Below are 26,244 nucleotides of genomic sequence, written 5' to 3' on the forward strand. Positions count from 1 at the left end.
AGCAAGGAGCCTGCTGCTGGGTTGACCCCAGGACCCTGGGATCATGACCTGAGCTGAAGGCAGACGCTTAACCAGCTGAGCCACCCAGGCGCTCCTGGTGTGGTTTCTTTGACGCTTTGCCTTATTCCTTTCTCTGCAAATGAGTAAATCACTTTCTCCTCTTTTTATCTGTGAACTGTGCTACTGGTCTTGTTACTTTTGAGCCATGGACATACATTTTTGTTGCACTTACACTGTGTAGTCTTGATAGTTACTTTTTATATTCTCAGTGCTTTACTTGGTGCCCACACATAGTAGATGTTTAAGAATGTTTGTGGAATTCAGTCGACTTGGGGTGTAATACTTTTTTTTTTAAGTTTATTTATTTACGTAATCTTGGTACCCAGTATGGGACTTGAACTCACCACCCCAAGATCAAGAGTCACATGTTCTTCTGACTGAGCCAGCCAGGTTCCCCTGGGGCCCAAGACTTCTGAAAAGTTTTACTTTCAAGTAAATTAATGTAGTGAGCTTCAGCTAAGCATGTGATTCTTGACAACAGACAATGACTTGAGACCAGGAGCTACATACAGGAGGCCCTTCATTGCGCTGCAGTCCAAGCTGCATGTATGGTGGGCCTGGTTGTTGGAGCCGACTTACGTTCAGTAGGCATGCAAGATGAAATGTTCTATTAGACTGTGGACTCTTGATTTCCACTCACATAGCACAGCTAGGGTTGGTTTTTTTGTTAGTGCGAGCAGTGTGGGGGTAGAGGGGGCGGTGAGTGGGAGGGAGAGAGAGAATCCTAAGTGGGCTCCACGGCCAGCGCCGAGTCCTATGAGGGCTCCATCGCATAACCCTGAGATCATGACCGGAGCTTAAACAGCTGAGCCACCCAGGCGCCCCACAGCTAGGGTTTTTATGTCATTTTTACTACCTTAGGAAGCACCAGTGTTCTACATTTTTTTAGGTGTGATCGTGGAGTAGTGGTTACAAGTTGTGGTTACATAGGAGAACGTTCTTGTCCTTAGAAGATACTTATTGAAGCATTTAGGGATGAGGTGTGGTGTCTGCAGCTTACTGGTTGACAAAGAGTATATGTAGATGTGTAAAGTAAGTGTGGCAGAATATTCACAATAAGTCCAAGTATTGCAAGTATTGAACTATTCAGATTTTCTATTATTGAAATTTTTTAGTATAAAAAAATTGGGGAAAGTATCAGTTTTCATCTTTCTCATAATATGGCCACCTTCTTAAAGACACTGCCTTAAGCAGTGGGGACCCCATTATGAATATTTTCTAGGTCCAGTAAGGGATCTGGGGTTTCCTGATGGACTTGAAATTATCCTTGCCATTTCACCCTCTAAAAGAGCAATGACGTTACAAGATTTAATAAGAACAAAGGATGGAGGGGCCCTTTCTTGTTTTGAAATTGCGGAGGGAAAGAAATGCTGAATTTCACTTAAGCCAATTTTTTCCTCTACGTTTTGGGCCTGCCTTTTCTCTGCCTTTTGCTTTCAGCCCTTCCACTCTTTATGGGTTCTTCTTGCATTTTTGGTCCTTAAGGCTTCCTTTATTCAGATCATTCACTTTCAGTAATCCGTCCTTCCTTCTGCCTTCTCACATCTGCAATAGCTCCGGTCAGCGACTGCCATTTTTCTTAGACAAAGGTGGTTCTAAATCTTGCTCCCTTATTCTGCCAACTTCAGTTTCCAGATTTCTCCTCTCATCTTTTCATTAAAAAAAAAAAATACTTTTTTTAAGTATATGTGTGTGAAGTTAAAGCGCTATTTTAATTGCTTCTCTGGGCTTTACCACAGTTAACACTGTATATACATTCCATCACACACACACACACACACACACACACACACACACACACCCCGCCCCCCACCCCTTTTAAGTGGGATCATACTATTTCCCAGGTTGGTTCCCCCCACACACATACCCTTTAATAAATCACATACCTCTTTGCTTTGTCTTAGTTTTGTTCTTACTAGACTCTACTTGTTTTTGTCCTCATTAGACTTTAATTGTGTAGAAAAAATGAGCTTTATAACGTGGCAGAACCAGAGCGTCCTCTTCCCCATTCAGATTTCCTATCTGTCAGTAAACAGTGAGCTCTGAATTCCTCCGTGGTTGGATGGAAGGCACAGTATAAAGTACCTTTGGTGTATTTGGGTGGTTATCCTTCCTTCTTCAGGTGTGCCTTAATAATAGAACTTACATCGGTGGTTCTGGTATTGTTACAAATTATTTGTGTATTTTCTGTTTTTCATGTTATAGCTTGGACAGCTTTTAGCCGCTACATGCAAGGAACTTCCTGGCCCTAAAGAAAGTAGACGGACTGCTAAAGACCTCTGGGAAGTTGTTGTTCAGATCTGTAGTGTGTCCAGTCAACACAAACGAGGAAATGATGGCAGAGTTAGTTTAATAAAACAGAGGGAATCTACATTAGGTATAATGTATCGGTATGTTTTTATCAGTTTATTTCTTGAGTTGTTATCTGTACCGTTTGTACTGTTTCAAGAACATCGACTTTATCTTTGTATATCAAAAAATGGACAGTGTTAGAGTTCTGTGGTACCGATCTCTGGACTGACATGGCCACCTTTGGAGATATCTTCTGTTTATGTTATTTTAAGAGATTGTTAATCATTTAATGTCTACCAGAATTCAGAATCAGTGATGCCTGTGATTGCGTTGTACTGAAGATGTCAGATATGATTAAAACTGAGTTTTATTAGGTTAATATGATAATAGAACATTACATTCTTTCATACGTGTAGAACCGGAGAGTTAGGAATAAACCATCTATACTTTCTTTTTAATTCTGATAGTAAATGTATATACAAAATTTGTGTTTTTTATAGGAGCGAGCTACTTTCTTTTATCAAAAAATTACGGGTAAGTTTTATTTAAAGTTGATCTAATTATTACTGCTGATTTTCATAAAATAGGACTGAAAAATGGAGTGTTTACATGCTTATTATTTAAGTGCTCTGTATAATGTGCTTACTATCTTCAGTGATCTTCCTGAAAATGAGTTGGTCTGAATGGAGACGTTTATTTTGCATTACCTTAACATGTTTTAGTGAATAGAACACGTATTTTTTTCAATTTTAAAGAGGCCTTCTTACTAGGGCCGGATGTGTGAAGCCTAACTTTGGTTTTTGTTAGCGTTAATATTACATCTATTTACTGGACATGACTTAGATTCCATCCTTTAAATATTATTGTAAGGAATAAAAAGTTAATCTTTTTAGAGATAGCTGGAAGTACTAATTGGAAAGAGATCCATTTACTCAATTTCAAAAGTCATCTGAGGATTTGAGCACCATAAGCCAGTCACCTAAATATGGTAATTTTTCTTTTAAGATTTATTTTAGAGAGCACGTGCACACGCGAGCACATTCACAGGGGGAGGGCTAGAGGCAGAGGGAGAGGGAGAAAATCTCAAGCAGACTCCATGCTGAGTGTGGAACCCAACTCAGGGCTCGATCCCACGACTGTTAAGATCATGACCTGAACCGAAACCGAGAGTTGGACGGTCAACTGACTGAGTCACCCAAACACCCCAGTAGGGTAATTTTTGTGTAAATTATATGCTTGATTAAAAATAAACTTGACCTGTAGTATATGCTGTAAAGATGGTACATTTCAAAAGTGAAAGAATTTTTTGAGAGAAAATACTTTGGTATCCCTGAGGTTGAAAGGAGGAATATTAAATATATATAATATTTAAGGATTCTGTATTTTCTTTCTTGTAGGAACCATTGGTTTTGACTATTATTTTGTCACTCTTTGTGAAACTTCACAATGTTCGGGTCAGTATTTCATAATCTCATTAAATCTTTAAAAGAAATTTCCTTTTAAAATCACACTTTAAAAAAATATGTATCTTTTTTCTTCTAAGGAGGACATTGTGAATGATATTACAGCTGAGCACATTTCTATTTGGCCATCCTCCATCCCCAAGTAAGATGTATTATAGCTTATATTTATTATTTATGTATTTAGAAACCATCCTGATACAGCTAACCTTGAATAATTTGACTTTATAAAAGGGTACAGTCTGTTAGGATTCTACAGCCAAGTTTGTTTCTCTTTGCAGTCATTATTTTCCTAAAAATGAATATGGCGTAACTCTAAGAGCTAAGGTATACTAGCCTTCGGTCGAACAAAAGATCCCTAAGTGATCCTGATGACTTGTCAATGGGTAGAATTAGAAAATCGAGGCAAAAAAATTGATTTCCTGCTAGGTTTCCAGCATTTTATGTCTTTTACAAGTATCTATTTGAAAATGGACTTTTTTTTTATAATTCTTTGTAGGTCTCTTCTAACACTGATTGTCAGAGGCCCCCAAACCCTTTTTCGTTACTAAGAAGTTCTTGGGTATCTAAGAAATGTTCTTTCTTTCATCTCCCAAGAATCACAGTAAGATGATGGAATTTTGGAGCAGGAGAAGAAAATGTTCTTTTTCTGGAAGAAGAAACCATCTACACATTTCTCTCCCTACAAATAGCAACTTCTCATTCAGGAGTCCGATTTCTTTCCTCACAAAAGTTACTTTTCCTTCCTTCTCCACCTGCAATTGGTTTTTTGTTTTTTTTTTTTTTTTTGGTGCCTGAAGGGCAGGACTAGGCCTCATTTTATTGCTCTTAGTGGCGTCTTTGAAGAAGATTTTAGTAGGTAGATAAGCAGTCTGTAGAATGAGAATAATTTGCTTTCATCTCAGTCTTAGAGATTGGAAGTGGTTGTGCATCTCGTGGGGGTTTGGAGGGTCAGAAGTGGGCAAGTGACCCTTTACTCCGCTTCCTGAGGCTTGTTTCCCAAGGGATCACCAGGCTTCATGAAGCAAGTGGGCATAATACACAATATTGTAACTGCAGGGTGTTTTTGTTTTTGTTATTTTTTCAAGATTTTTAAGTAATTTCTACACCCATCGTGGGGTTGAATTTTCAACCCCATCAGCAAAAGTCGCATGCTTTACTGACTGAGCCAGCCAGACAACCTGTAACTGCAAATTTTTATTTTTAAAGATTTATTCATTGATTTGACAGAGAGCACAAGCAGAGGGAGCAGCAGGCAGAGGGAGAGGGAGCCCGATGCGGGGCTTGATCCCAGGATCCTGGGATCATGACCCAAGCTGAAGGTAGACACCCAACAGACTGAGCCACCTAGGTGCCACTGAAATTTTTTTTCTTAGCGCACATGCATGAACCAGGTGGGGGGCGGCAGAGGGAGAGAATCTTAAGCAGGTGCCTGACATGTGGCTCGATCTCTCGACCTGGAGATCATGACTCCAGCCGAAATCAAGAGTTGGATGCTTAACCCGATTGAGCCACCCAGGGGTGCCTTATACAAAATTTAGTATGTTAGGTAGCAGTCCAAAAATCAGGTAGAAATCTTTCTGCCTTTTTAATTGATGGTTGGTAGCATATCTGTGATGTTGCTTCTTTATCCTAAGTTAAGATTGTAACTTAATGATCGATTTTCAGTGTGTGTTTATAAATGAGGCAAAAGAATAGTTTACCATAGAGGCTTTGAGCTAGATTGGTAGGGTTCGAGTCCCAGCCTCTTTTTCAGTTACCTGAAGTTGCTTTCTCTGCCGATTTCCTCGTTTATTAGATGGGTGTAAGAATAGTACCTACCTCAGATTTGAAAGGATGAAATAAGTTAATACATTTTCTAAACTAGGTGTTTAGAATAAGGACTGGCACATAATAGGCTTTTAATGACCATTCTCTTCATGATAAAGTTACTTTAAATTGACCCAGAGAAAATAAAGTGTGACTAAATGACCAGAAAAAGCATTTCTCTTGAGCAAGAGTCTTTATTGACTCCAAAGATAGCATGAGAAAGTCCTGGACTAAGCATTACTATTTTAAGATCAGTTGTTTGATATGTAGATAGAATTCTTGTTAACATTTAAGTTTTTGTATCACAAACCAGTTTAACTCATTTAGCTGTAAATGTGTAATCGTGTTTGCTGGTTAATACCACAGTTCCTTTCCCACTGTACTGGGAACGCTGGTGAATTATGGTTAGATCTTGAACCTCATGTGTATCTGAATCCAGAGCCTGTGTTCTCTCCCAGAATGCCTTGCTGCTTCTGGGAGGTAGGCACCCGTCAGCTGTGTTTCTTGGGTGTTGGGCTGGCTTTTATCCCCACAGTTCCATCTTGTATTTCTGTGTCAAAGGACTTCCAGGTTTAACCAGGCTCATAGCAGCTGGCCCCATTCCCTCCCCTTACTGCTTTCTTAGACTTAGTTGTTGTGATAGTTTTCATAGCGTTACTCTTAGTAATACTTAGTATTATATTTATGGTCATCTAAATTTTGGCTAAGTCTTTGTTTTTAATAAATGCGTCTGGAATTTGAAGTTGAAAAATAGAGATTAGTGTTCATTGTCTTTTTTTTTTTTTTTTTTAAGCCTTCAGTCTGTGGACTTTGAAGCTGTGGCAATCACGGTGAAAGAGCTAGTTCGGTACGCCCTCAGTATAAACCCAAACACCCATTCCTGGTTAATTATTCAGGCAGACATTTATTTTGGTAAGTGAGATGTATGGTTGCTTTGTGTTTTGTTTTTTGTAATGCTTTTAGAAGTGAAAATAAATACTGGACACATTTTCCCCCAGTACTTTAAGTCTTGTTTCTGACCTCTAACTCTTCTTCCTAGATGTACTTGCATATTCATTCTTCCATGCTGAACATTTGGTGCAGATACTGTTAATTTTTTATGTTGACTACCTTTTTTCTGTTTTTTTAAAAAATGTTGAATGTTCATCTAAGTTGGTTGAAGCATTCTTAGGGAAAGAAGTTAAAGTTTAGTTTGTAAAATTTCTATTTTTTTTTTTTTTAAGATTTATTTTTAGAGAGCATGTGCGTGAGTGGGGGGAGGGACAAAGGGAGGAGGAGAGAATCTATAAGCGGACTCCCCGCTGAGCCAGGAGCCTGATGTGGGGCCTGATCCCAGGACCCTGAGATCATGACCTGAGCCAAAACCAAGAATTGGACATTTAACCGACTGAACCACCCAGGTGCCCCTATAAAATTGCTATTTTAAAATACTGTATTCTAGGTGGAGTGGCTGGCTGGGTGGCTCAGTCGGTTAAGCATCTGCCTTCGGCTCAGGTCCTGATCTCAGGGTCCTGGGATCAAACCGTGCGTCAGGCTCCCTGCTCAGCAGGGAGTCTGCTTCTCCTTCTCCCTCTGTCCCTCCTCCTGCTTGTGCTCTCTCTCTCTTTCAAATAAATAAATAAAAATCTTTAATAAAAAAATTTAAAGAAATATTCTATTCTAAATATGCTATTCTAATATCTGTCTTGGCACTCTTGATAATTATTTGTACTCTTGGAAATAGATTCCTGACTCCTCCCCACTCTCATTATATGTGATAGATTTTCCCACTCGATATAAAAGTTCCAATATTTCTATTACTGTATGGATCAAGACAAATTTCCGACTGTCATTTCAAGATCAGTTTTCTTTAGGAGTTGAAATTTTTAAAGAGAAATTTTAAAATAAAAGAATAGTATAATGAACCCCCATGTACCTGTCACCCAGCTTTAACAGTAATGAATTCATGCCCAGCTTCTTTCCATCTGTACCCTCACCTGCATCATCCCCCCTCTCTCCTGGATTCTTTTTGAAGCAAATAACTACTAGTTTTCATGCTCGTTTTCACCCTAACCCCCCAAAGAACTTATTCTCAAGATCTTAATATCCATGTTCAGAATAGATTTACTGGGGCGCCTGGGTGGCTCAGTCGTTAAGCGTCTGCCTTCGGCTCAGGGCGTGGTCCCAGCGTTCTGGGGTTGAGCCCCATATTGGGCTCCTCCGCTATGAGCCTGCTTCTTCCTCTCCCACTCCCCCTGCTTGTGTTCCCTCTCTCACTGGCTGTCTCTCTCTTTGTCAAATAAATAAAATCTTAAAAAAAAAAAAAAAGACTAGATTTACTGGTTATAAACTACCTCAGAAAATTCAGGTGTGTTTCTAGGATGGGTGTTTGGGAAACAAATATCTCCAGTACTAAATTCTGTGCTAGTAAGATTGACAAAGTCTGAGCTAAATTTTTGGCTAATCAGTTTTAGAAAGTAAGGAGCATATTATATTGCTTCTTCAAAGTAGTCTTTTAAAAAAATGTGAGTGTGTGTGTGTGTTGTCCTGAGTGTTCTCCCTAACCCTGTGGTTTGAATCTGCTTTTGTCAACTCATGAAGTAATAATATCGGACTCTTCACAAAAGAGGCCCTCTCTGTTTTTTCACCTGTTACGTCTCATGATAGGTAATTCTTCCTTCCGTTTTCTGCTTTAGCAACAAATCAGTATTCGGCAGCTCTCCACTATTACCTGCAGGCTGGAGCCGTGTGTTCTGATTTCTTCAATAAGGCTGTGCCCCCTGATGTATATACAGACCAGGTAAGCTGTTTTTGTGGGCTCGCTCTTGTCTACTTTTACAGTTTGTTTTTTCTGGGCCCCTTTTTGGGTGAGTTTATTTCTTTCCATGTATGTGGTGGTAACTCCCAAATGGAATGCTTTAGACGCAGTTCCTCGCCATGTTTCTAGGGCCCATAGATCATTGCTGCTTTGCTGTCCCAAAACACTAAAACTCAACCTGTCCAAAACTGATTTCAGCATATTACCTTACAGTCTCCCTCCGCACGAGCTTTTTCCACAAAAAGAACAACACAACACCAAAATACCAAAACACCTTTTGTTCGACCATTTGAGTTGACCAAACCCAAATCCTGAGTGTCCTATTTTTTTCACCAGTGCTCCCACCAAAATTGAGTCAGCCTTCAAGACATATTGATTCTCTCAAATCTCAAATTTATTTCATTTTCTTTCTATATGTATTGCTCTTTGCTCTGGTTTAGGCCACCAATGTCACAACTTACTAAATGGTATTTTTCAGTACTTCAGTAATAAATGGCTTTTGAAATGAGATCTTACATTTTTTAGTAACTATTTTTAATTAAAAATTCTATTTTTTTAGAGCAGTTTTAGATTCACAGCAAAATTGAGCAAAAAATAGAGTTCTCCTATACCCACCATTTCCACATACGCAAAATTTTTGCCACTGTTCCACATCAGGTAAATTGGTTACAGTTGATGTTAACTAGTTTTTGAAAGTAATCAGTGTGTTTTTGTAGGTAATAAAACGAATGATAAAATGCTGTTCTTTGCTGAATTGCCACACACAGGTTAGTTTATGATATTATGTTGTTGGTTTTTTTTTATGTATATTTGAGTTTATTGTAAATATAAAGCATTGGACTGGGAAGTAGCCTTTAGTTTCCGTGTCATAAAGTTTATGGTTTTAAGAATTTGACATATTCTTTAAATTTATTTTAGTAAATTTTAACTAAAATGAAAGTATGAATTCATTGGTATGAATTCCAAGTATGAAAGTATGAAAACATTGGTCTTTGCATTTTCAAGTTTTTTTGTTTTTTGTTTTTTTTTAAGTGGGTATGTACATTAGTCAACTAAGGAAATACAAATCAATATGGCAATGGGAGACCCCTTCATATTCACTGGGATGGCTGTAATTGAAAGACAGTAACACAGTGTTGGTGAAGTGTGGAGCAATTGTAACCCTCATACATTGCTGGTAGGAATATAAAATGGGGCAACTACTTTGGAAAACAACTTGGCCGTTACTCAAAAAATTTAAGCGTAAGATTACCATGTGACCTAGCAGTTCAATCCCTAGGTTTATAACCAAGAAAATGGAAAATCTGTCCATAGAAAAATCTGTACATGAATGTGCACAGTATCATTATTCATAATACCCCAAAAGTAGAAACATCCCAGAAAGCCATCAGTTGGTGAATAGATAAAATTTGGTAGCTCCTACAGTAGAATATTATTTAGCCATAAAAGCAAATGAAGGGCTGATATGTGCTACAACAGGGATGAATCTTAGAAGTATTATGTCAAGTGAAAAAAAGCCACATACACATGCTTTGTATTATGATTTCATTCATATGAAATGTCCAGAATAGGCAAATCTATAGTCAGAATGTAGATTAGTGGTTGCCAGAGACCGAGGGGTGGAGGAATGGACTAGCTGTGACAGGTTTAATTGCATGTTCTCTATGGCCTTGAAAGTCATTATGTAATACTTTTGTTTGGCAGTTTTCCATTCCTTTCAGTTTTCTGAACTGGTTTTTTGCCAGTTTCTCAAATAAAAGTATAAAAATTTATGATTTTTAGGTCATTAATTAAAAAAATATTGGGCAGATTTTTTAAAGATTTGAGAGCACAAGAGAGAGCGCGCAAGAGTGCGCACGTGCACATACAAGCAGGGGGAGGGGCAGAGGGAGAGGGAAAAGCAGGCTCCCCGCTGAGCAGGGACCCCCCCCCCTGCCCCCCCCATGAGGAACTCCATCCCAGGACCCTGAGATCATAACCTGAGCGGAAGGCAGACGCTCCCCAGCCACCCAGGCGCCCCAAGCAGACAGACTTCTTGTGTAAAGTTTTTGCAATTAGGTGGAATCCATAAATACGAGCTGATCCACCCACTCAGTATAATCTGCAAATCCTCTTTAATTTATTCTTGATATAAGAATCATTAAAAATTACCCCTCCCAGGGTCACCTGGCTGGCTCAGTTGGAGGAGCACGCAACTCTTGATCTTGGGTTTGTGAGTTCAAACCGCACATTGGGTGTAGAGATGATTAAAAAATAAATAAACTTAAAAAAAATTTACCCCCCCAAAGAGTTATTGTTGACACTGGTTACGTGAAACCATTTTCAAATCTTTGTTTATGTAGGTGGCAATTTTATGTCAGTTCCTCAGAGAGATTGACTACAAGACAGCCTTTAAATCATTGCAGGAACAAAACAGGTATGAATGATTTTTAAAATGAAGTTGAAATTTCTCTGCTTAAGAAAAAGGAAGTAACTAAATTCTATTTTGCAGTCATGATGCTATGGACTCCTACTACGACTACATATGGGATGTTACGATTTTGGAATACTTGACTTATATCCTTTCTTCAGTATATGTGATATTAGCACAGTTCATTTCTGTAAATTAAAAAAATATTTCCTAAATCAAAGTTGAGGAACAATTGGGATTCTGTCATGGTATTTAATAGTATCAAATTTATTCTTAACTGATTTGTTTAGATCTTCATCATAAGAGAGGAGAAACAGATAAAAGACAAATTGCAGTAAGTTACTTTATGCCTTTCTTCAGTGATATACTTAATTTCCCTGGTGTTAAACCACTGTTAAGATTTGGAGCAACAGAAGGTTTTGTGTGCCCTAGGTATTGCCAGAATTTGGTTATCCATGTTTACTTTTAACGGGTCCTATTTTGATATTAGAGCTTTTACCTCCAGTTTATTTTATATTAAAATGTTGTCTGCTTCAGACCTTTAAATGGTTTCCCAGCTCATGCAATGTCAGAATTCTTATAGTGGCCTACAGGGCTGCAGATGACTTGACCTCTAACTAGCAGACGCTTAACCGGCTGAGCCACATAGGCCCCCCTACTGTTGGTTTTCTAAGATATGTCAGGAGGAGGATCATCTGCTTCTGGACCATGGTTGCCTTCAGATAAAGGGGGACCTATTGTAATTCCATAAACAATGGCTCAGCATCAGATTTTTAAGAGTGGCTCTAGTCTGTCTTTGTTAATTTCTTCCACAGCTCTTATCACTGACAATTAGAGGTTCAGCTAATCATTAAACTGACTTTTAGCATGTAGTTTTATGTTATGTATACTAGCAAGACTTTATTTTTGACCACACCTGTAATAACATCACTTTTTTGTTTTGGAAGATCAAAGCCATCGGCCAGACAGAATTGAACGCAAGCAACCCAGAAGAGGTGTTACAGCTGGCAGCGCAGAGAAGGAAAAAAAAGTTTCTCCAAGCAATGGCAAAACTTTACTTTTAAGCAGTTAGTTAAAATTTTTTAACTTTTATTTTTTAAACAATGGGCTAAAAATAAACAGTATTAGATTATATAATACATATGTACACATTTAGTGGTGTTTTCTTTTCAGACAATACTGAAACAGTTTAAAAACAACTATACAGAAGACTTCATACCATAACCATAGCTTAAATTTATAATTTCTTCAAAGGAAGAGATTCACATGTCCAGTAACAGAATAAACTAGCAACTTAGTATAATTTGTTTTCTATTTAGACCCACTCTTCAGGCTGAAATTTCATTTAAAAAAAACCAAAAAACTAAAATATTTATGTAGAAGTCACTAGTCTATATACAGCAAGTTCTTATGTCAGGTTTTTTTGTTTTTAATAAATAATCTAGGAGTCAGTATACATTACTATTTTTCTGCCTTATGAAAATAGAAGTTTAGGTCAAGTGTTAAGCTTTATCACTTTGACACTGTCCTTAACTCATAATGTAGGATTTTTTTTTTTTTTTTAAGATTTTATTTATTTATTTGACAGAGATAGAGACAGCCAGCGAGAGAGGGAACACAAGCAGGGGGAGTAGGAGAGGAAGAAGCAGGCTCCCAGCAGAGGAGCCCGATGTGGGGCTCGATCCCATAACTAACTCCGGGATCACGCCCTGAGCCGAAGGCAGACGCTTAACGACTGAGCCACCCAGGCGCCCCCATAATGTAGGAATTTAAAAAGGACCTTAATAGTTTCGCAAATATAAATAGTCTTAGTCACACTAAATTAAGAAAAAGTCCTTAGGGATATCTTGGAGTTAATAAAGTGACTTTCTCATATAAATAGGTTGAAGGGTACTTCACTTAAATTGTGATGTATAGAAAGTTATTATAAAGCAACGTCTGTGTCAAAGCCCAAAGGAGGAGCTACAGCATTTATCTTATTTAAAACTTCTTTGGTATTCCCCTTTTTTAGAGCACAGTTTAAGCCTTACTGGTTAAAAAATGTTACGGCAAGGCAAATGTATCAGTTAAAAAACAGATTAATGTTCACCATTTGTAAAAATTCAAGTTTTATAATAGCTTGCTACAGCAGCTATAGATAGTCACCTTATTATAAAACTAAACCTTTGTAAACAAGTTTAAATTTAATTTTCAAAAACCAAATTGCACTAGTCAAGAATATGAATTTTGAGAATCTAAAAACTAGATTCAAAGTATTGTTGTATTACTCAATGTCCCCTTTAAGGTTGCACTTATCTAGTCTAAAACTCCAATGATAAAATTCTTAGTTCATCAAGATAAACATAGTAACACTGGATCAAAAAAAATTGTTACGGCATAAATGGTGGCTGGCTTCTATCCAGTCACATTGGGAATGAAGTCATCTTTGTAAACAAGTCCTGCTGTTTAAACAGCTAACCTAGGAATTTCTTCCTTAATGCCAATTTTAAGTGGTTTAAAAATCAAAGAATGGCAGTGAAACTTCTGAATTGGCTAGGAGAGTCATAGCACTACTTTCCTGAAAGCTTTAGTAGTTCAGTTTATGAAATTCTACCCAATACTCAGTCAATTCCAACTTCTTTGCTTTAGTTAACTTCTTTAGTGTTTTCCTGGTGGTTTTTCAGTGCTCTTCGGTGGGGTCATAATGCCTCCACTGCACACTGGTGACAACTGTCCTCCTTTTCTGAAGGTGTTTACGTAATTTACTTCATCCTATATATGTGAAGAAATCATGCAGAGATTAACAGGTAAGATAAAGCACTGATAGAGTAAAAGTCAAACCAGATTTTTTTAGGTATTGAGACTACTTAGGCATCATGTAGTGGCCTCTGTCTTTGCAAGCATGACTAGTCACATTTTAGAGATTCAGTTTGAAATGCCTACAACTGTGTTTTTAAAAACTCTTACCTGGACTGCTGGCATTCATCTTGAGACACTCCACAAATCTTGCTGTGATGTTAGTGTGCCCATTAGAACTTTCTATCCCCTAGTAGCTTAAATCACTGCCCTGAAGTATTTCTAGTATCCTTACTATCAGTTTCAGTGACTTACTAGATAAAAAACCGAGAAGCCCCACAAGAAACATACCAGCATAGCCAGATAATTTGTATGGGTCTGGATATTGTGTCTATCTTCCATAGAAATCTTCTTAAAAATCTTCAGCTTCACGGGACTAGTACTTTTTACTACACTGACAAAAGGCACCATCCAGTCTACGCATTCAGAAATGTTGTCCCATTCCAAACCTAGACAGAGGAAAGTTAGGAAAATGTGAAGGTTCCATCAGAAACTATTTAACCGTAGTTTGAGAGTACTAAGTTGCTTTAACTTGTTGGAACTTGACTTTGGCCTTTTTAAAATTTTTAAATGATTGATAGCAGGGGGAGGACCAGAGGGAGAGGGACAAGCAGACTCCATGCTGAGTGGTGGAGCCCAACACGGGACTTGATCCCATGAGCTGCTCAGATGCCCTGATTTTGGCCTTTTAATAATGTGACCGTTTTGAGGTTGAAAACAACTTAGAGCCTTTTTTTTTTTTTTTTTTTTTTTTTTTTTGAAAACACAACACCAGCACGAGCAGGGAAGGGGGTAAAGGGGGGGGGGCAGAGGAGCAGACTCCCCGCTGAATGCAGAGCCCAAAGAGGACTTGATCCCACCAACCTGAGATCATGACCTGAGCCAAAACCAAGAGTTGGACCTTTAACCAACTGAGCCACCCAGGTGCCCCAAGACTTGGAGCTTCTTAACCAATACCTTCTATATGTGAAAATAATTATCAAAACCCAAAGAACTCTTAAAGCAGAGCTATATCCATATTGACTAACTTCAAATGGATATAATCCATTTGACATTTTTTGTTTATGGATATATATTGAAGATTAAAAATACTTCTAACAACAAAAGGGAAGGTAATGGCTAAACTAATTTTCTTCCATTTTAATAGGAAGCTAAAGTTGATAAAAGTCCCTTTAAAAGTTGTGAACATGTAAGAAGGTAACAAAATATAGTGCCTTACCTGAGGCTTTCTTAACCACTTCAACAGAGGTAAAATGGCACAAGGCAGCGGCAGCCAATATTCTGTACTGGAACTCTAATGAGTCGATAGCTAGAATACACAGATCTAAAAGCTAGCGAAAGAAAGAGCAAAAGTACACATATTTAAGAGGAGAAAGGATGAGTGATACATGTTTCTACTAAAGATCAGTCAGCTACAGTTTGGGAATACTTATGCTGTGGACTCATATGCCAAGAATTGCTAAAACTGCAGGGATCCAAACATAACTTCCTCGAGAGTGGTGGCTTCAGTGAATAGACAAGGATTGTTAGGATGCAGCGTGATGTGAAGTGGTAGGAAGGGCACCTCATCCAGAGTGGGGAAGACTTGTGCTGCTTAAATCGTAAAAGACAAGGTAGCTAGGAAGATTGGAAGGTAGAGTATTCTACATATAGGGAACAGCATTTGCAAAGATAAATGAGAAAGTATTCCCTTCCCTTGGAACGCCTAGTTCAGAACAAAGGAATTCCTTTCCCTCATTCCTTATTTGGGGGGGGAGGCAGTAGCTGGAAAGGGATAGATTAGATCATAGATTAGCCTAGGTTAGATTATAAAGGGTCCTTAAGAATTTTAGTTCTGATTACTGAAATTACTGGAGGATTTTAAATCAGGAAAGATAATATTTTTAAAATGATCCTTTAGAAACATGTTCCCTGTGTATCTGCTTCACTGTAGGCTAAACAGTGAGATTAGTTAAAAGGCAGTATAATCCAGGTACTAAGAGCTGCATAAAGAGCAGAATGGTGGAAAAGGGCTAGATTTCAGAGGCCTAAGGTGATTCCTGTCTAGTGGAATAAAATTATGTTTGCTCACGTTGGTCCACAAGATAGAACTATTGAGTAGAAGACTTAGAAATAAACAATGTAGACACTAATTACCGCTTATCAAATGTTCTCTACCAAAGGGTATAGCTCCCTAAGATAATTTGGAATGCTGGGAATTGATAGAAAAAATAAGCCTTCATTAGAAAGTTTTGTAAAATGAACCAATTCTAATATCTTACTGGTAATTCAGTTCTAGTGTTTATAATGTGTTGACTAGATCTAAAATACAGCTAAATTTCAACCTAGGTTATTTAAAACCCATCCCAATATACCGCAGTTCCTTTAATTCCATATGTAAGCTTTTCATATCCTACACAGAATTAGAACATGGATTTTTCCTCACATTATATGGTGGTTAAAATAGCCTTTAAGATACTTATGCGAAGCAGGCAGGAAAGAACATTTGTTATGCTGGCCTAGGAGAGCGTAATTTGAACCTAATTTTTAAAAAATAAGGTAATCTTAATTCTAATGTACAAAATAGGTACCCTGTGTATTCAAATATGAGAATAAGATAATCATACAGAATAATTTCATACCGTACTAAAGGCAACTGGCTAAATGTCTTTTTCCACATTATATATCAAAATGATGTATTTAACTCTCTATTTTGGACTTGAAGTATTCATAATACATTTAAACTCAAAGTTTAAAAAGTTTGGTTTCTAGAATTATTAAGCAATATAAATATTGGGAACAGAATTTTCAAAGTTTAAAAAGTTTGGTTTCTAGAATTATTAAGCAATATAAATATTGGGAACAGAATTTTATGTATCAGCAGTTTTCTCATCAATTGAGTGAATTTAATTATGCTTTTTGTTGTATAGCTTATTTAAGACTATAAATGCACTAAACGGCTATAATAAACATGAGCATATATTCAGTGAAAATACCTGAGCTATTTGAATGAACTTTTCCTGAGAATACTGAGGTAGAAGAACTTTCGGAGCATCTTTAAGAGCATCAACTTGGAGGAAGAGATTTAGCCAGGAGATGACTGTTACAGGACAGAGTTCCCATTTTAAAGCCTGTTAATGGAATTAAAATACCTGTTAATAAATGTAGCTATATATACGCTGTAATACACAGCTACTTTATTTTATTTTGACCCTTTTACTAAAAATATAGATACCTCAGGATGTAAACGTGCTTATATTTTACAGTCTATTAATATAGGCCCCTTTATAATTCTCTGGTTGTCTTTATTTAGAAAGCTCATTGAGCCTCGTATTCATTCCTCCTTTTCTCATTTCTTGCAGCCCCTGGTCTTCTACATCTATTATTTATTGAAACTGCCTTTGTAAAATTGTATTCAGTGACCAAGCTAATTCCGTTCAGATCTTCCAAGAACTGATTCTACACTTTTTCTTTTCATGATCTTTGGTGGTTTCTTGTCAAATTTAAAAGTTGAGAACGAAAAGATAAATCCTGATTTATGATATCCTCTCCTCCATGAAGCCCTGGGACTTTATCATTTACAAGCAGTCTAAAATAATTAGGTGAGAACAGTGTTATGGAAAATTCCATCTCCACTTTACATATTCCTTATGCTGTGCTTCAAGCCTGAATCTGAGTAAGTTTATTGTTAGAAAGAGATCTTTCTGGATACTTGATATTTAACAGAGCTATGAATACGAATGTTTATAGATTGTAAACATAATTTACAAAATACATGAATTTATAATACATATAGTTAATCTATAAAAAGTCCTTGTTTTCTTTTATGTCATATATAAACTCACGGTGTTCAAATTTAATAACATACTTTCTAGTAGCTAACATTCAGGCTTTACTTTAATTCAGGGCCTGATTAAACACCTTTATGCTTCTCTTCTCCATGCTTCTGTTAATAGCCCTTTTTTGCATACAGAAAGAAAAAAAGGCAATGAAATATTTTTTCTCATTCTCTACTGTTGGAAGGGGAATGTCAAAACTGAGATTTAAGAGCCATTGTTGGAATTCATTTATATATATACATGCTACGCTAATTATACTTTTCAAAGCGTTGTTGTCCTTAATCACTTTAAATTAAGAAGGTAATATTCTCAATATAGAAAACTTCAGAGACACAGAAAAAGGAGTCTACAGGTTAAGTAAATTCCCCTCCGTCCATACCATTGTTAGTGTTTTGAAGCATTAACCTCTTTGAACTGGATCCGAATGCTGAATGAAACCTACTGTTTACATTGAGGTCTTTTAGATTCAGTAGTAACTATGAAGTTACTAAATTGCAATTAAACATAATAAATTTATTACCTTTAATATAATAAGTTCCATTCTTAAGATATCCTCTTCACTGCAGGCACCATCAGTGACATAAGCAAACTCTTGGAGCTTAGGAGCATATATTTCCTTTAAAATGGATTTTTTAAAAAAATTAAGCACAGTTGAGACAGATTAAAGCAAGTTATACAGAAACCACATACAGGCTTCATTTTTAAGGACAGCTTTATCAAGTGATTATGTGTCTTAGTAACAAGATATTTTTCAAGGATGTAGGAGTCTAATTAGCTAGCTACATTGAGACTTATTTTCATAGACTTGATCTTGAATTTCAGTTAATAAACACCTAGAATATCTTAAAATATTTCAGTTAAAAAATAAAAAGCCCAACTTATTTTAAGATTGCTTAGTATAGTGGCCAGACCAAAACAAGACACTTAAACAAGGTCTAGAAACTGCTGAAACCTTTACTATAAAAGTATGGTAAATCAAGAAATACATTGTGCGTTTGGCTAAAAGGTCTGTCTTAGCCCAGAGAACAAACAGAATGATTAGAGTAGAAGAGAGGCCTGCTACAGATGAGAACAGGCTAAAAATCAAGATTTCAGTCTAGAAAAATACCTGAAACACACAGTATGATTCCAGGTAAGGATAGACTACAAAATTAATTACTCACCAAATTTGGCAGAATTAGGAGATAGCTCTTAATGCTCAAAAGACAAATTTGGAAGAAAAATACACTTAAATTAAGGCATGATTCACAGTCCCTCTCCTACCCTCAAAATAACAGGTTTCAAAACTTTCAGAAGAAAGTATGGTATCCAAAATGTACTGCTTAAGAAAAATAGATTGAGATTGTGTGCAAGAAAACCTCAGGAAAGAAAAGAGTTGCCTTCTATCCTGGTACCACCACCCAGATACAGAACATAGACCATTCAGTATATAGATATAGACCATTATTTTAACCCAACATAGTACTTCACAATTTCATTTGATGGGTCAGTTTTCAAAGACCATTCTATTGAATCCAAGTGCCATAATTATGTACAGAGATCACACTGGTATATTTTTTCCAACAGAATGAGCCATAGGATATTTCACCTAGATGTTTCCAGAATCTAAACCAGATGCTTATGATAGGCTCAGATACTAACAAAGGGATCTATATTTATCCATCCAAATCAATAATATTCAGAAAATGTTTTAGGGAAAAAGCAACCCACTCATCTTTCCTATAATGTCAAAAGCTTATTTGCTGGGATTACTATTGTGTTGATTTTAAAGTGAGGGAAATATATCTATGGATAAACCTTGAGAACTTACCTCAAGTTTAGAAGCGATGAATAATGAGGTAATTCCAATGAGTTGAAGCATATTTTTATTTATATCCTTTTGTGTCAACATAAATCTATCAAAAAAGTCTTGCGCAAGGTAAAATGTTTCTCTATGAAGTGTGTATACTTCACATACCTAGAGAAGAATCCAAACATTTAAATATTCTGTATTTAAGGGAAAATAGCATTTCTACAGATCAGAAAGTTCTCTCCTAAAATACCAGTCTTTAGAATACGTCTAAGACCAACTTTGCTTTTAGGATACCAAAGCTAAGATTGGGCGGGGGTAGGGAGGGGAGCAGATATTAACATGTACTAGGATATAGGATAAAAGAATCTATTACCATCCTCATTTTTTTAAAGCTATTTTTAAAAGATTTTATATGTCAGAGTGCACGCACACTTACAAGCAGGGAGAGTTGCAGGCAGAGGGAGAAGCAGGTTCCCTGCTGAGCAAGGAGCCCGACTTGGGTCCTCGGATCATGACGTGAGCTGAAGGCATGGCAGATGCTTAACCAACTGAGCTACCCCGGCGTCCCTTTTCTTACTAGTTCTACAGGTTTTTTTTCCCTCCCATATGGACTTAACTTATTCCCAGATACATTTATACTTTTGCTGACGAGTGAGAACTTTTTTCCATTAATTTCCTAATTGTTTATTGCTGGTAAATGGTTAAGTTTTCATGGCTAGTTTATATTTTTAATTCGAACAGCTCCAAATGATTCTCTTCACTGTTCTAGGTAGACATTTAACTACAAAATGATAACATTCCTTTCAATGTTTTTGACTTCATTTTTTTCATGTTTTACTCCATTGGCTAAAAGAATTTTCATAGAAGAAAACAATGAACAACATTGGTGATAGGCAAAGTCTTGATCTCTTCCCTTGTTTCTGACTGTAATGGGAATTTCCCTAATGTTTCACTATTGTTATTAATAATAAACAGTATCTGTCATTTCCATACTTATTATAGGGAAAGCTTTAAATTCTGAACTCCAGGAAGTAGCAGCTTTATCCCCATTTTGAAGATGAGGAAACAGGGATGGAAATACATGAGTTTCTTTCTTTTTTTTTTTTTTTAGATTTTATTTATTTATTTGACAGAGATAGAGACAGCCAGCGAGAGAGGGAACACAAGCAGGGGGAGTGGGAGAGGAAGAAGCAGGCTCATAGCGGAAGAGCCTGATGTGGGGCTCGATCCCAGAACGCTGGGATCACGCCCTGAGCCGAAGGCAGACGCTTAACCGCTGTGCCACCCAGGCGCCCCGAAATACATGAGTTTCTAATAAACACCGTGTTAAGGAAATCTTAGGTTACTACATATTTTGAAATGAGGAATGGAAACTGAATTTCAAAAAATGTTTTTCACGTCTATTGAGACTTTATGATTTTTCTCCTTTAAACTGTTAAGGTAATGTTGAACCATCTTTGCATTCCCTAGACTAAAAGGATATACTAAGAAAAACTAGAGTTTAACACTGCTGGATTTATTATATTCTATAAAGTTTTGCATATAATCCTGTTTAAGGGAAAACAGCAGTAAATTTGATGGACAACTACTGGATAAAAAGTCAATCTAACATAAAAAGGAAAAAAAATCTACATAATTGGACTTAGGTTGCTTCCATGATCACTAGGCACTCCAGAAGTCAAAACTCAGCCACCTTCTTGTACCCACATGATTGAAATATCTTCCCTTCTACTCAGAATAAGAAATGATAACCTGACTCAATAAGACTGTGTTTTATAGCCTTAAAAACTCTTCTGAAAGCTTCTGAGATCTACTCTGCCATGTATTACTCCTCCAAAAAGCCTATAGTGTTTCTCCCTTAGAATGCATCATCTCTATCAAACACAGGGAAACTACAGAGCAAATATCCAAGGGCTGGAGGAAAATCAGTTTGTCATTTACACAAGTAATCGTTTTCTCAATAATTTTAGAGACTCTTGGAATTACTATCCAGAGAAAAGGAATGGGCCTAAACAAGAGAACATTCTGGCACAGATCTTTACAGACTTGGAGATCACTGTTACTCCTTTAGATTAATGGTACAGTGTATTTTGAAAAGGAATAAAGGTATGTAATAAAGGGAAACTACATGAAGCCTAGAGGGCTTAGCACCTCTGGATATTCAAAGCCTTATCATTTAGGACCTAGAAATCAGGATTCCAAATTATAATTTGATTTTGGTGATGCAGAAAAGGACTTCTGAGGGCTCTGAAGCCTAGTCCTGGTTCTTCACTTTGCATAGCAGAATTCAAAACCTTGTCAATTATATATACTGTTCATCTTGACTATCCTCAGCACCTAGTGCCTGGTACACAGTAATACCCACAGACACCAGGAATTCTGAATTAGGTTTGGGTTGTATGGGATGCAGTGGCTGTGCTATTTTATTCTCACAAAGCAGACATTTTCCATTTTGGTACCATCAACTGCAGTATGTACCCCCAAAAAGATGGCTGCTGGAAATGAAAAATATGCCAAGGGCACATGGAAAGCACATGTACATCTAAATACTTTTCCATTATTCAGAGATAAAAGAAATTTGTATCGATGGAACATACCTCTAAAAGCCAGTCTAGAAGTATTGACCTCATCTGTGGTTCCAAGTCAGAATGCAGAACTTCAAAATGTTTGTCATGAACATATCTGGTCTCTTTTTTTAGCATGTTTAGCCAAACATCCTTTGAACATCCCCAACTATAGAAAGGAGGAGAAAAGAGTATGTAACCTACATAATATTCAAACTATCTGTTTTACAAAGAATAAACTTCAGGCATTGAAATAGAACTTTCAATTAGAACTTGGAAGGAGAAGCTCTTAAAATAGGAAAAAATTGCTACTGTAACTTTTAGAAACCATTTCTTTAGCATTAAAAAAGCAGAAGCCTGAAATTGTACAGCAAGAACTTAGACAATGGCTTTCAAGAGTGCTTTCCCTATTTATAAATTATAACGTCTCCCATTTAAGATAACAATATTTTCTCAAGAGCAACAATGAAAATTTAAATATTTAAGCATATAATCCCAGTAGAGACAAGTTCCAGTCATCTCCAAATAGATCAATAGCAGACTCACCTAAAGTGGTAGCTGGGACAGAATATAGTGAAGGGGGGATGGTGAGTTTAAATGCCTGCTCATTAATGTGTGTCTTAGAGCCAAATACACTTACACTACATGTTTTGTAAAAGCTGTACCTCTTAGTCACACTAACAAAAAAGAATTGAGTATAGATCTTCCTAAGCTTGGTAAGAAATAAAGTTGATATAGCAAATGAAATGTACATGTTAAAGTGCTTCCATCTTAACAATTCAGAAAAATCATTTAAACCTCATTTAAAAAGCCTCTAATAAGGCTTACAGTATTCAGCAAGTAAATGAAAATTACTTCATAAAATCAGTATTTTAAATACCCATATCCTTTGCAAACATCACCATTTTCAATACATGCATAAATATTAGAAAAACATCCAAAAATTGCTTCCTTTACTATCTTAAAATGAAGGCAAAATATGACTCAAAGTAGTGTAATATATTAGTACAATTTTAATCTTTGATATTAAATTACAAAATTTTCTTACCTTAAATCAGGCAAAGGTGAAGGATTAATAAAAAGATTTTTAAATCTGTAATTTGTAAATCTGGAGAAGTCACTTGTTCCTATTTCCTTGTGGGGTGTTTCAATGATAATACAAGGACTGATCCCCCCAGATAATACAGGTGGCCAACAATTCTGTCATTTAAAACAAAAATTTGTGCAAAAGAAAATCAGCTCTTGGATCTTTCATAAATGGAAGCTAGTATCTCTAAACAGCCCATAGTTTTCCCCAACACCATCATTAGTTATTCATGGCTGACAATCTAGTTGACATTCATGTTTTAGAAATAAGACATAGTTCATAGTGATCTTCATAAATAGTAACAGGTGGGATGTTTTAAAGAACAAAACAATTCTGGAAATACAAGACATTAGGTACTGGGGGAAGGGAGTAATAACAAAATGCATCTGTAGTCAAACACTAATCACTTTCAAGATTATAAAACTGAAATTCTCCCTCTGTTTATAAGAGTAGCAAGGGCACCTAGTTTTGTAAAAAGCTCCTCCCCACATCCCAGTTAAGCCTGCTCCCATACTTCAGAATACTATAAGGCAAAACCTTACAAATGAAATCAACTGAAGTCAATTACTTAAATATTTTTTAAAGGACCCTTTCCCCAACCAATGCTGGTGTCAAAGAGAACCACTGTCTCTAGTGTTCTCTGCACCACACATAGGGAGAATAGGTAGCAAAGGGCTGGGTGCCAGTCTGTCAGTGACTTCACTCCTATTTATATGCCCCAAGAACAGCTATTAGGACCCTCCACTATAGTCAGAGAGGGAACAAAGAGCAGTACATTGGGCAGATTAGGCGGGCCCTGGTGCACCAGGCGACTCCAAGAGGGAGGGATTTACAAAGAGGAACCAGCTGCTTCAAGGCAAACTTACTCTGCAGCTGTAGTAGGATTCAGGCACAGACAAACCACCCAAAGATACCCGCCTTCCTGCTGACCTCTAGGGGCGTTCAAAGTAAAAGTGTCAGAGGTATCTTTCTATTGCATAGCAATAACACAATTCCATTCTTATTTGTTCTGCATTTGTTTCCCCCAAACCCACCCAATCCAGTTCTGCATTACCCTAATCTCATACTGATGTTTCTTGGTGACCTCCTCTTTTCTTTTTTTGACATCCTGGAAAATAAAAAAGACCGCTGTTAAACTAAAGTCCCAGCAAATGATTTCTTCTCGCTCCTCTTTTCCCTTAACTCACCTGAGCTGTTTTTCTCTTCTTGGCCTGAATTATCTGGGCTTCTTGGGGGGAATCCGTCTGGTTGGGCTGGGACTGTTGCTTAGCTTGTAAACGGCTACTACGGTGCAATTTTTAAAAGAAAGTTTAGTAAGTCATGAGTTTCAAGCGCAGCACCCAACTTTTAAACATATCTACAAGAAAAATCATGTTACCTGCGTCTTGACATTCTCTTCTTTCAGGTGTGTGAAATCTCTGGAGGGGAAAGAGAAAAAATGAGTCAAATATATTGTCACCCAAATTCTCCGAAGTGCCAATCAGACGCTCATTCAGGGGTTATGGCTAAGTCCCTCAGGAGATGGCCTGAGCCATTTTACCATGCTGTCTTATGCACTACAATGGATATCTCACGATATTAATTTTGGACACATGCCTGCGTCTCAACTGAAGGTACAGCCCGGATGCGAGTGTTTCCAGAACTTACAAAGCACCCCCAGCAAGAAGGCAGATCTCCCCCAAATGGGTCTTTTCTGCGCCCTCCATCCTCTCCCGGAACCCCGAGGGGGGGCTTGGGCAGCGCCCCCATGTTCCCCCTTCCACCCTGGACTAGCCGCGGAGACAGAGGGGGTTGTGGAGGCGAAACGCTGTGGAGAAGCCGGTTCCGCGCCAATTTGGAGAGCGGCGGTGGCGGGGAAGCAGGGGGCGGAGGGAACTGAGACTTGTGTCACGTCCTTCAGTCTCCTTTCCCTCCTTCCCAGCCCCACCGGGCCCTGCCTGTCTCTTGAAGGGGCACCGGGACCCCGACTCCAGATGGGGGGGTGGGAGTGAAAGGAAAGGGAGTTAAAGAAAGGGGGAAACTGGGTTGGTCAGGGAGCTCTTCTCCCCGTGAAGGGAACCCAGACCCCTATCCTCTCTTCCGCGGGAGAGTTCCCCTAACGAGGGTGGGAGAGAGAAGCCCCTAGAACGAGGGCATTTTCCGTGGCCTCCCCCCTCAGGGCAGTTCTCCACCGCCGCCGCTTCCCCGGCCCCCTGCCAAAGATCCTGACAGGACGCAACGCGGGGAGCCATCCCCTCCAAGCCGCCTAATTCTCAGCCGTCCCAGTTTTCCTCCCCTCGACTCCCGCCCGCGGGAAGAATCGGCCCCGGGGGCTTTCTTTCCTCCCGCACTCCGCCCTACGCCCAGCACCTCCTCACCGCTAGACCCGCTACCGCTCCGCTCTCAGCTGGCGCCGGCGCCAACCCAATATATAGGCCGGGCCGGGCCCGCCCCGCACGCATGCGCCTCAGACTGACACCTCCGGACTGCGCGCTCCCCTCTCCCGCGCGCCCTCCCCGCAGGCCCGCGCGCCGCGCCCTGCTCTCAGTCCGCGCCCGCCCACCCGGAGGGGCAGGGGCCCGCTCGTCCTGGCCCTCAGTCCGCGTTCACCTGCGCTCCACTTCACCTGCCTGCGCGGCCCGGAGGCCGGAGGGAGTCTCTCAGAGGCTCCTCCTCCGAGGTCTAGCTCCCCGCCGCTCTGCTTCCGCATCTCCCGCCAGTACTTTCAGTTCCCTCCCGCCCTCAACTCCCGGACCCCGGCCGTGTGAGGCCGCGGCTCAGTCCAGGTCTACGGCCAGGTGGAGGCTGCACGGGCGAGCATAGTCAGGAAGTGGCCATCCTGCGGCGCACCATGGCTGTCCCGCTAAGGCCTCAAGGAACCGGGTTCTTTCGGAAAAGACGCCGGGACCAGGAGAGCCCGCCCCTGCGGGAGGAGCGCCGCTTTGGCTGGCGAGCTGGCCAATGGGAGGCGAGGACGGCAGCACAACGTGGAGCTGCTGCAGAATGTAAACACAGCCGGGCGCACGGCGGGCCACGTGTGTCCCCGCGCGCCACCCGTCGGGTCTGGGACCACCGGGGCCGGCCGTGGCACCCCAGGGCAGCCATTCTCAGGGATGCCTGTTTTGCATTTTGCTCCAGCCCGGCGATGGAGGTTCGTATCAACCCTCTTTTCCCGCTGCCTGCTCCGCCGACCGGGTTACCTCCCATGGGTGGGTCTCTCCGCACCCCGCCGCCTTTCCCCTGCCCTGCGGCTTCCCACCCCGAAGTCCCCGCGCGCAGAAAACGCTCGCGCCAGGCCGCACCCTCCCTTCCTGTCCTCCGGACCTGCAGTTCCGGGGCTT

General features: G+C 39.0%; 2 protein-coding genes across 2 annotated transcripts in view; one reads left to right on the forward strand and one right to left on the reverse strand.

Moving 5' to 3' along the window:
• The window catches only part of INTS8 (integrator complex subunit 8), a 44,826-nt gene extending 32,857 nt beyond the window's left edge, over positions 1-11,969 (forward strand). Inside the window, exons 17-27 of the mRNA XM_008689154.2 lie at positions 2,266-2,450; positions 2,853-2,886; positions 3,750-3,806; positions 3,896-3,957; positions 6,415-6,533; positions 8,297-8,400; positions 9,135-9,185; positions 10,761-10,834; positions 10,910-10,974; positions 11,119-11,162; positions 11,776-11,969. Of these exons, the coding sequence (XP_008687376.1) occupies positions 2,266-2,450; positions 2,853-2,886; positions 3,750-3,806; positions 3,896-3,957; positions 6,415-6,533; positions 8,297-8,400; positions 9,135-9,185; positions 10,761-10,834; positions 10,910-10,974; positions 11,119-11,162; positions 11,776-11,892 (912 nt within the window). The 3' untranslated portion in view covers positions 11,893-11,969. The remainder of the gene's footprint in view (positions 1-2,265; positions 2,451-2,852; positions 2,887-3,749; positions 3,807-3,895; positions 3,958-6,414; positions 6,534-8,296; positions 8,401-9,134; positions 9,186-10,760; positions 10,835-10,909; positions 10,975-11,118; positions 11,163-11,775) is intronic.
• CCNE2 (cyclin E2) lies at positions 11,897-26,049 on the reverse strand. The gene is made up of 12 exons (XM_040625759.1): positions 25,530-26,049; positions 24,303-24,342; positions 24,112-24,208; positions 23,979-24,032; positions 22,886-23,037; positions 21,871-22,006; positions 19,292-19,438; positions 18,002-18,097; positions 16,639-16,773; positions 14,883-14,994; positions 13,955-14,112; positions 11,897-13,579 (listed from the first exon to the last, which is right to left on the reverse strand). The coding sequence occupies exons 2-12, from the start codon at positions 24,314-24,316 to the stop codon at positions 13,466-13,468; spliced, it is 1,215 nt and encodes a 404-aa protein (XP_040481693.1). The 5' UTR covers positions 24,317-24,342; positions 25,530-26,049; the 3' UTR covers positions 11,897-13,465.
• Between the last annotated feature and the right edge of the window lie 195 nt (positions 26,050-26,244).

This window comes from Ursus maritimus, unplaced genomic scaffold (genome assembly GCF_017311325.1).
Source record: "Ursus maritimus isolate PB19 unplaced genomic scaffold, ASM1731132v1 scaffold_9, whole genome shotgun sequence".
In the NCBI taxonomy this organism is placed as follows: Eukaryota; Metazoa; Chordata; class Mammalia; order Carnivora; family Ursidae; genus Ursus; species Ursus maritimus.

Bases quoted from the DNA above. Each gene is read 5' to 3' on its own strand.
- CCNE2 (XM_040625759.1), bottom strand. The intron at 22,007-22,885 runs GTAAGAAAATTT...TCCTTTCTATAG, and splicing joins TCACCTTTGCCTGATTTAAG to TTGGGGATGTTCAAAGGATG. The intron at 19,439-21,870 runs GTATGTTCCATC...ATTCTTCTCTAG, and splicing joins TTCTAGACTGGCTTTTAGAG to GTATGTGAAGTATACACACT.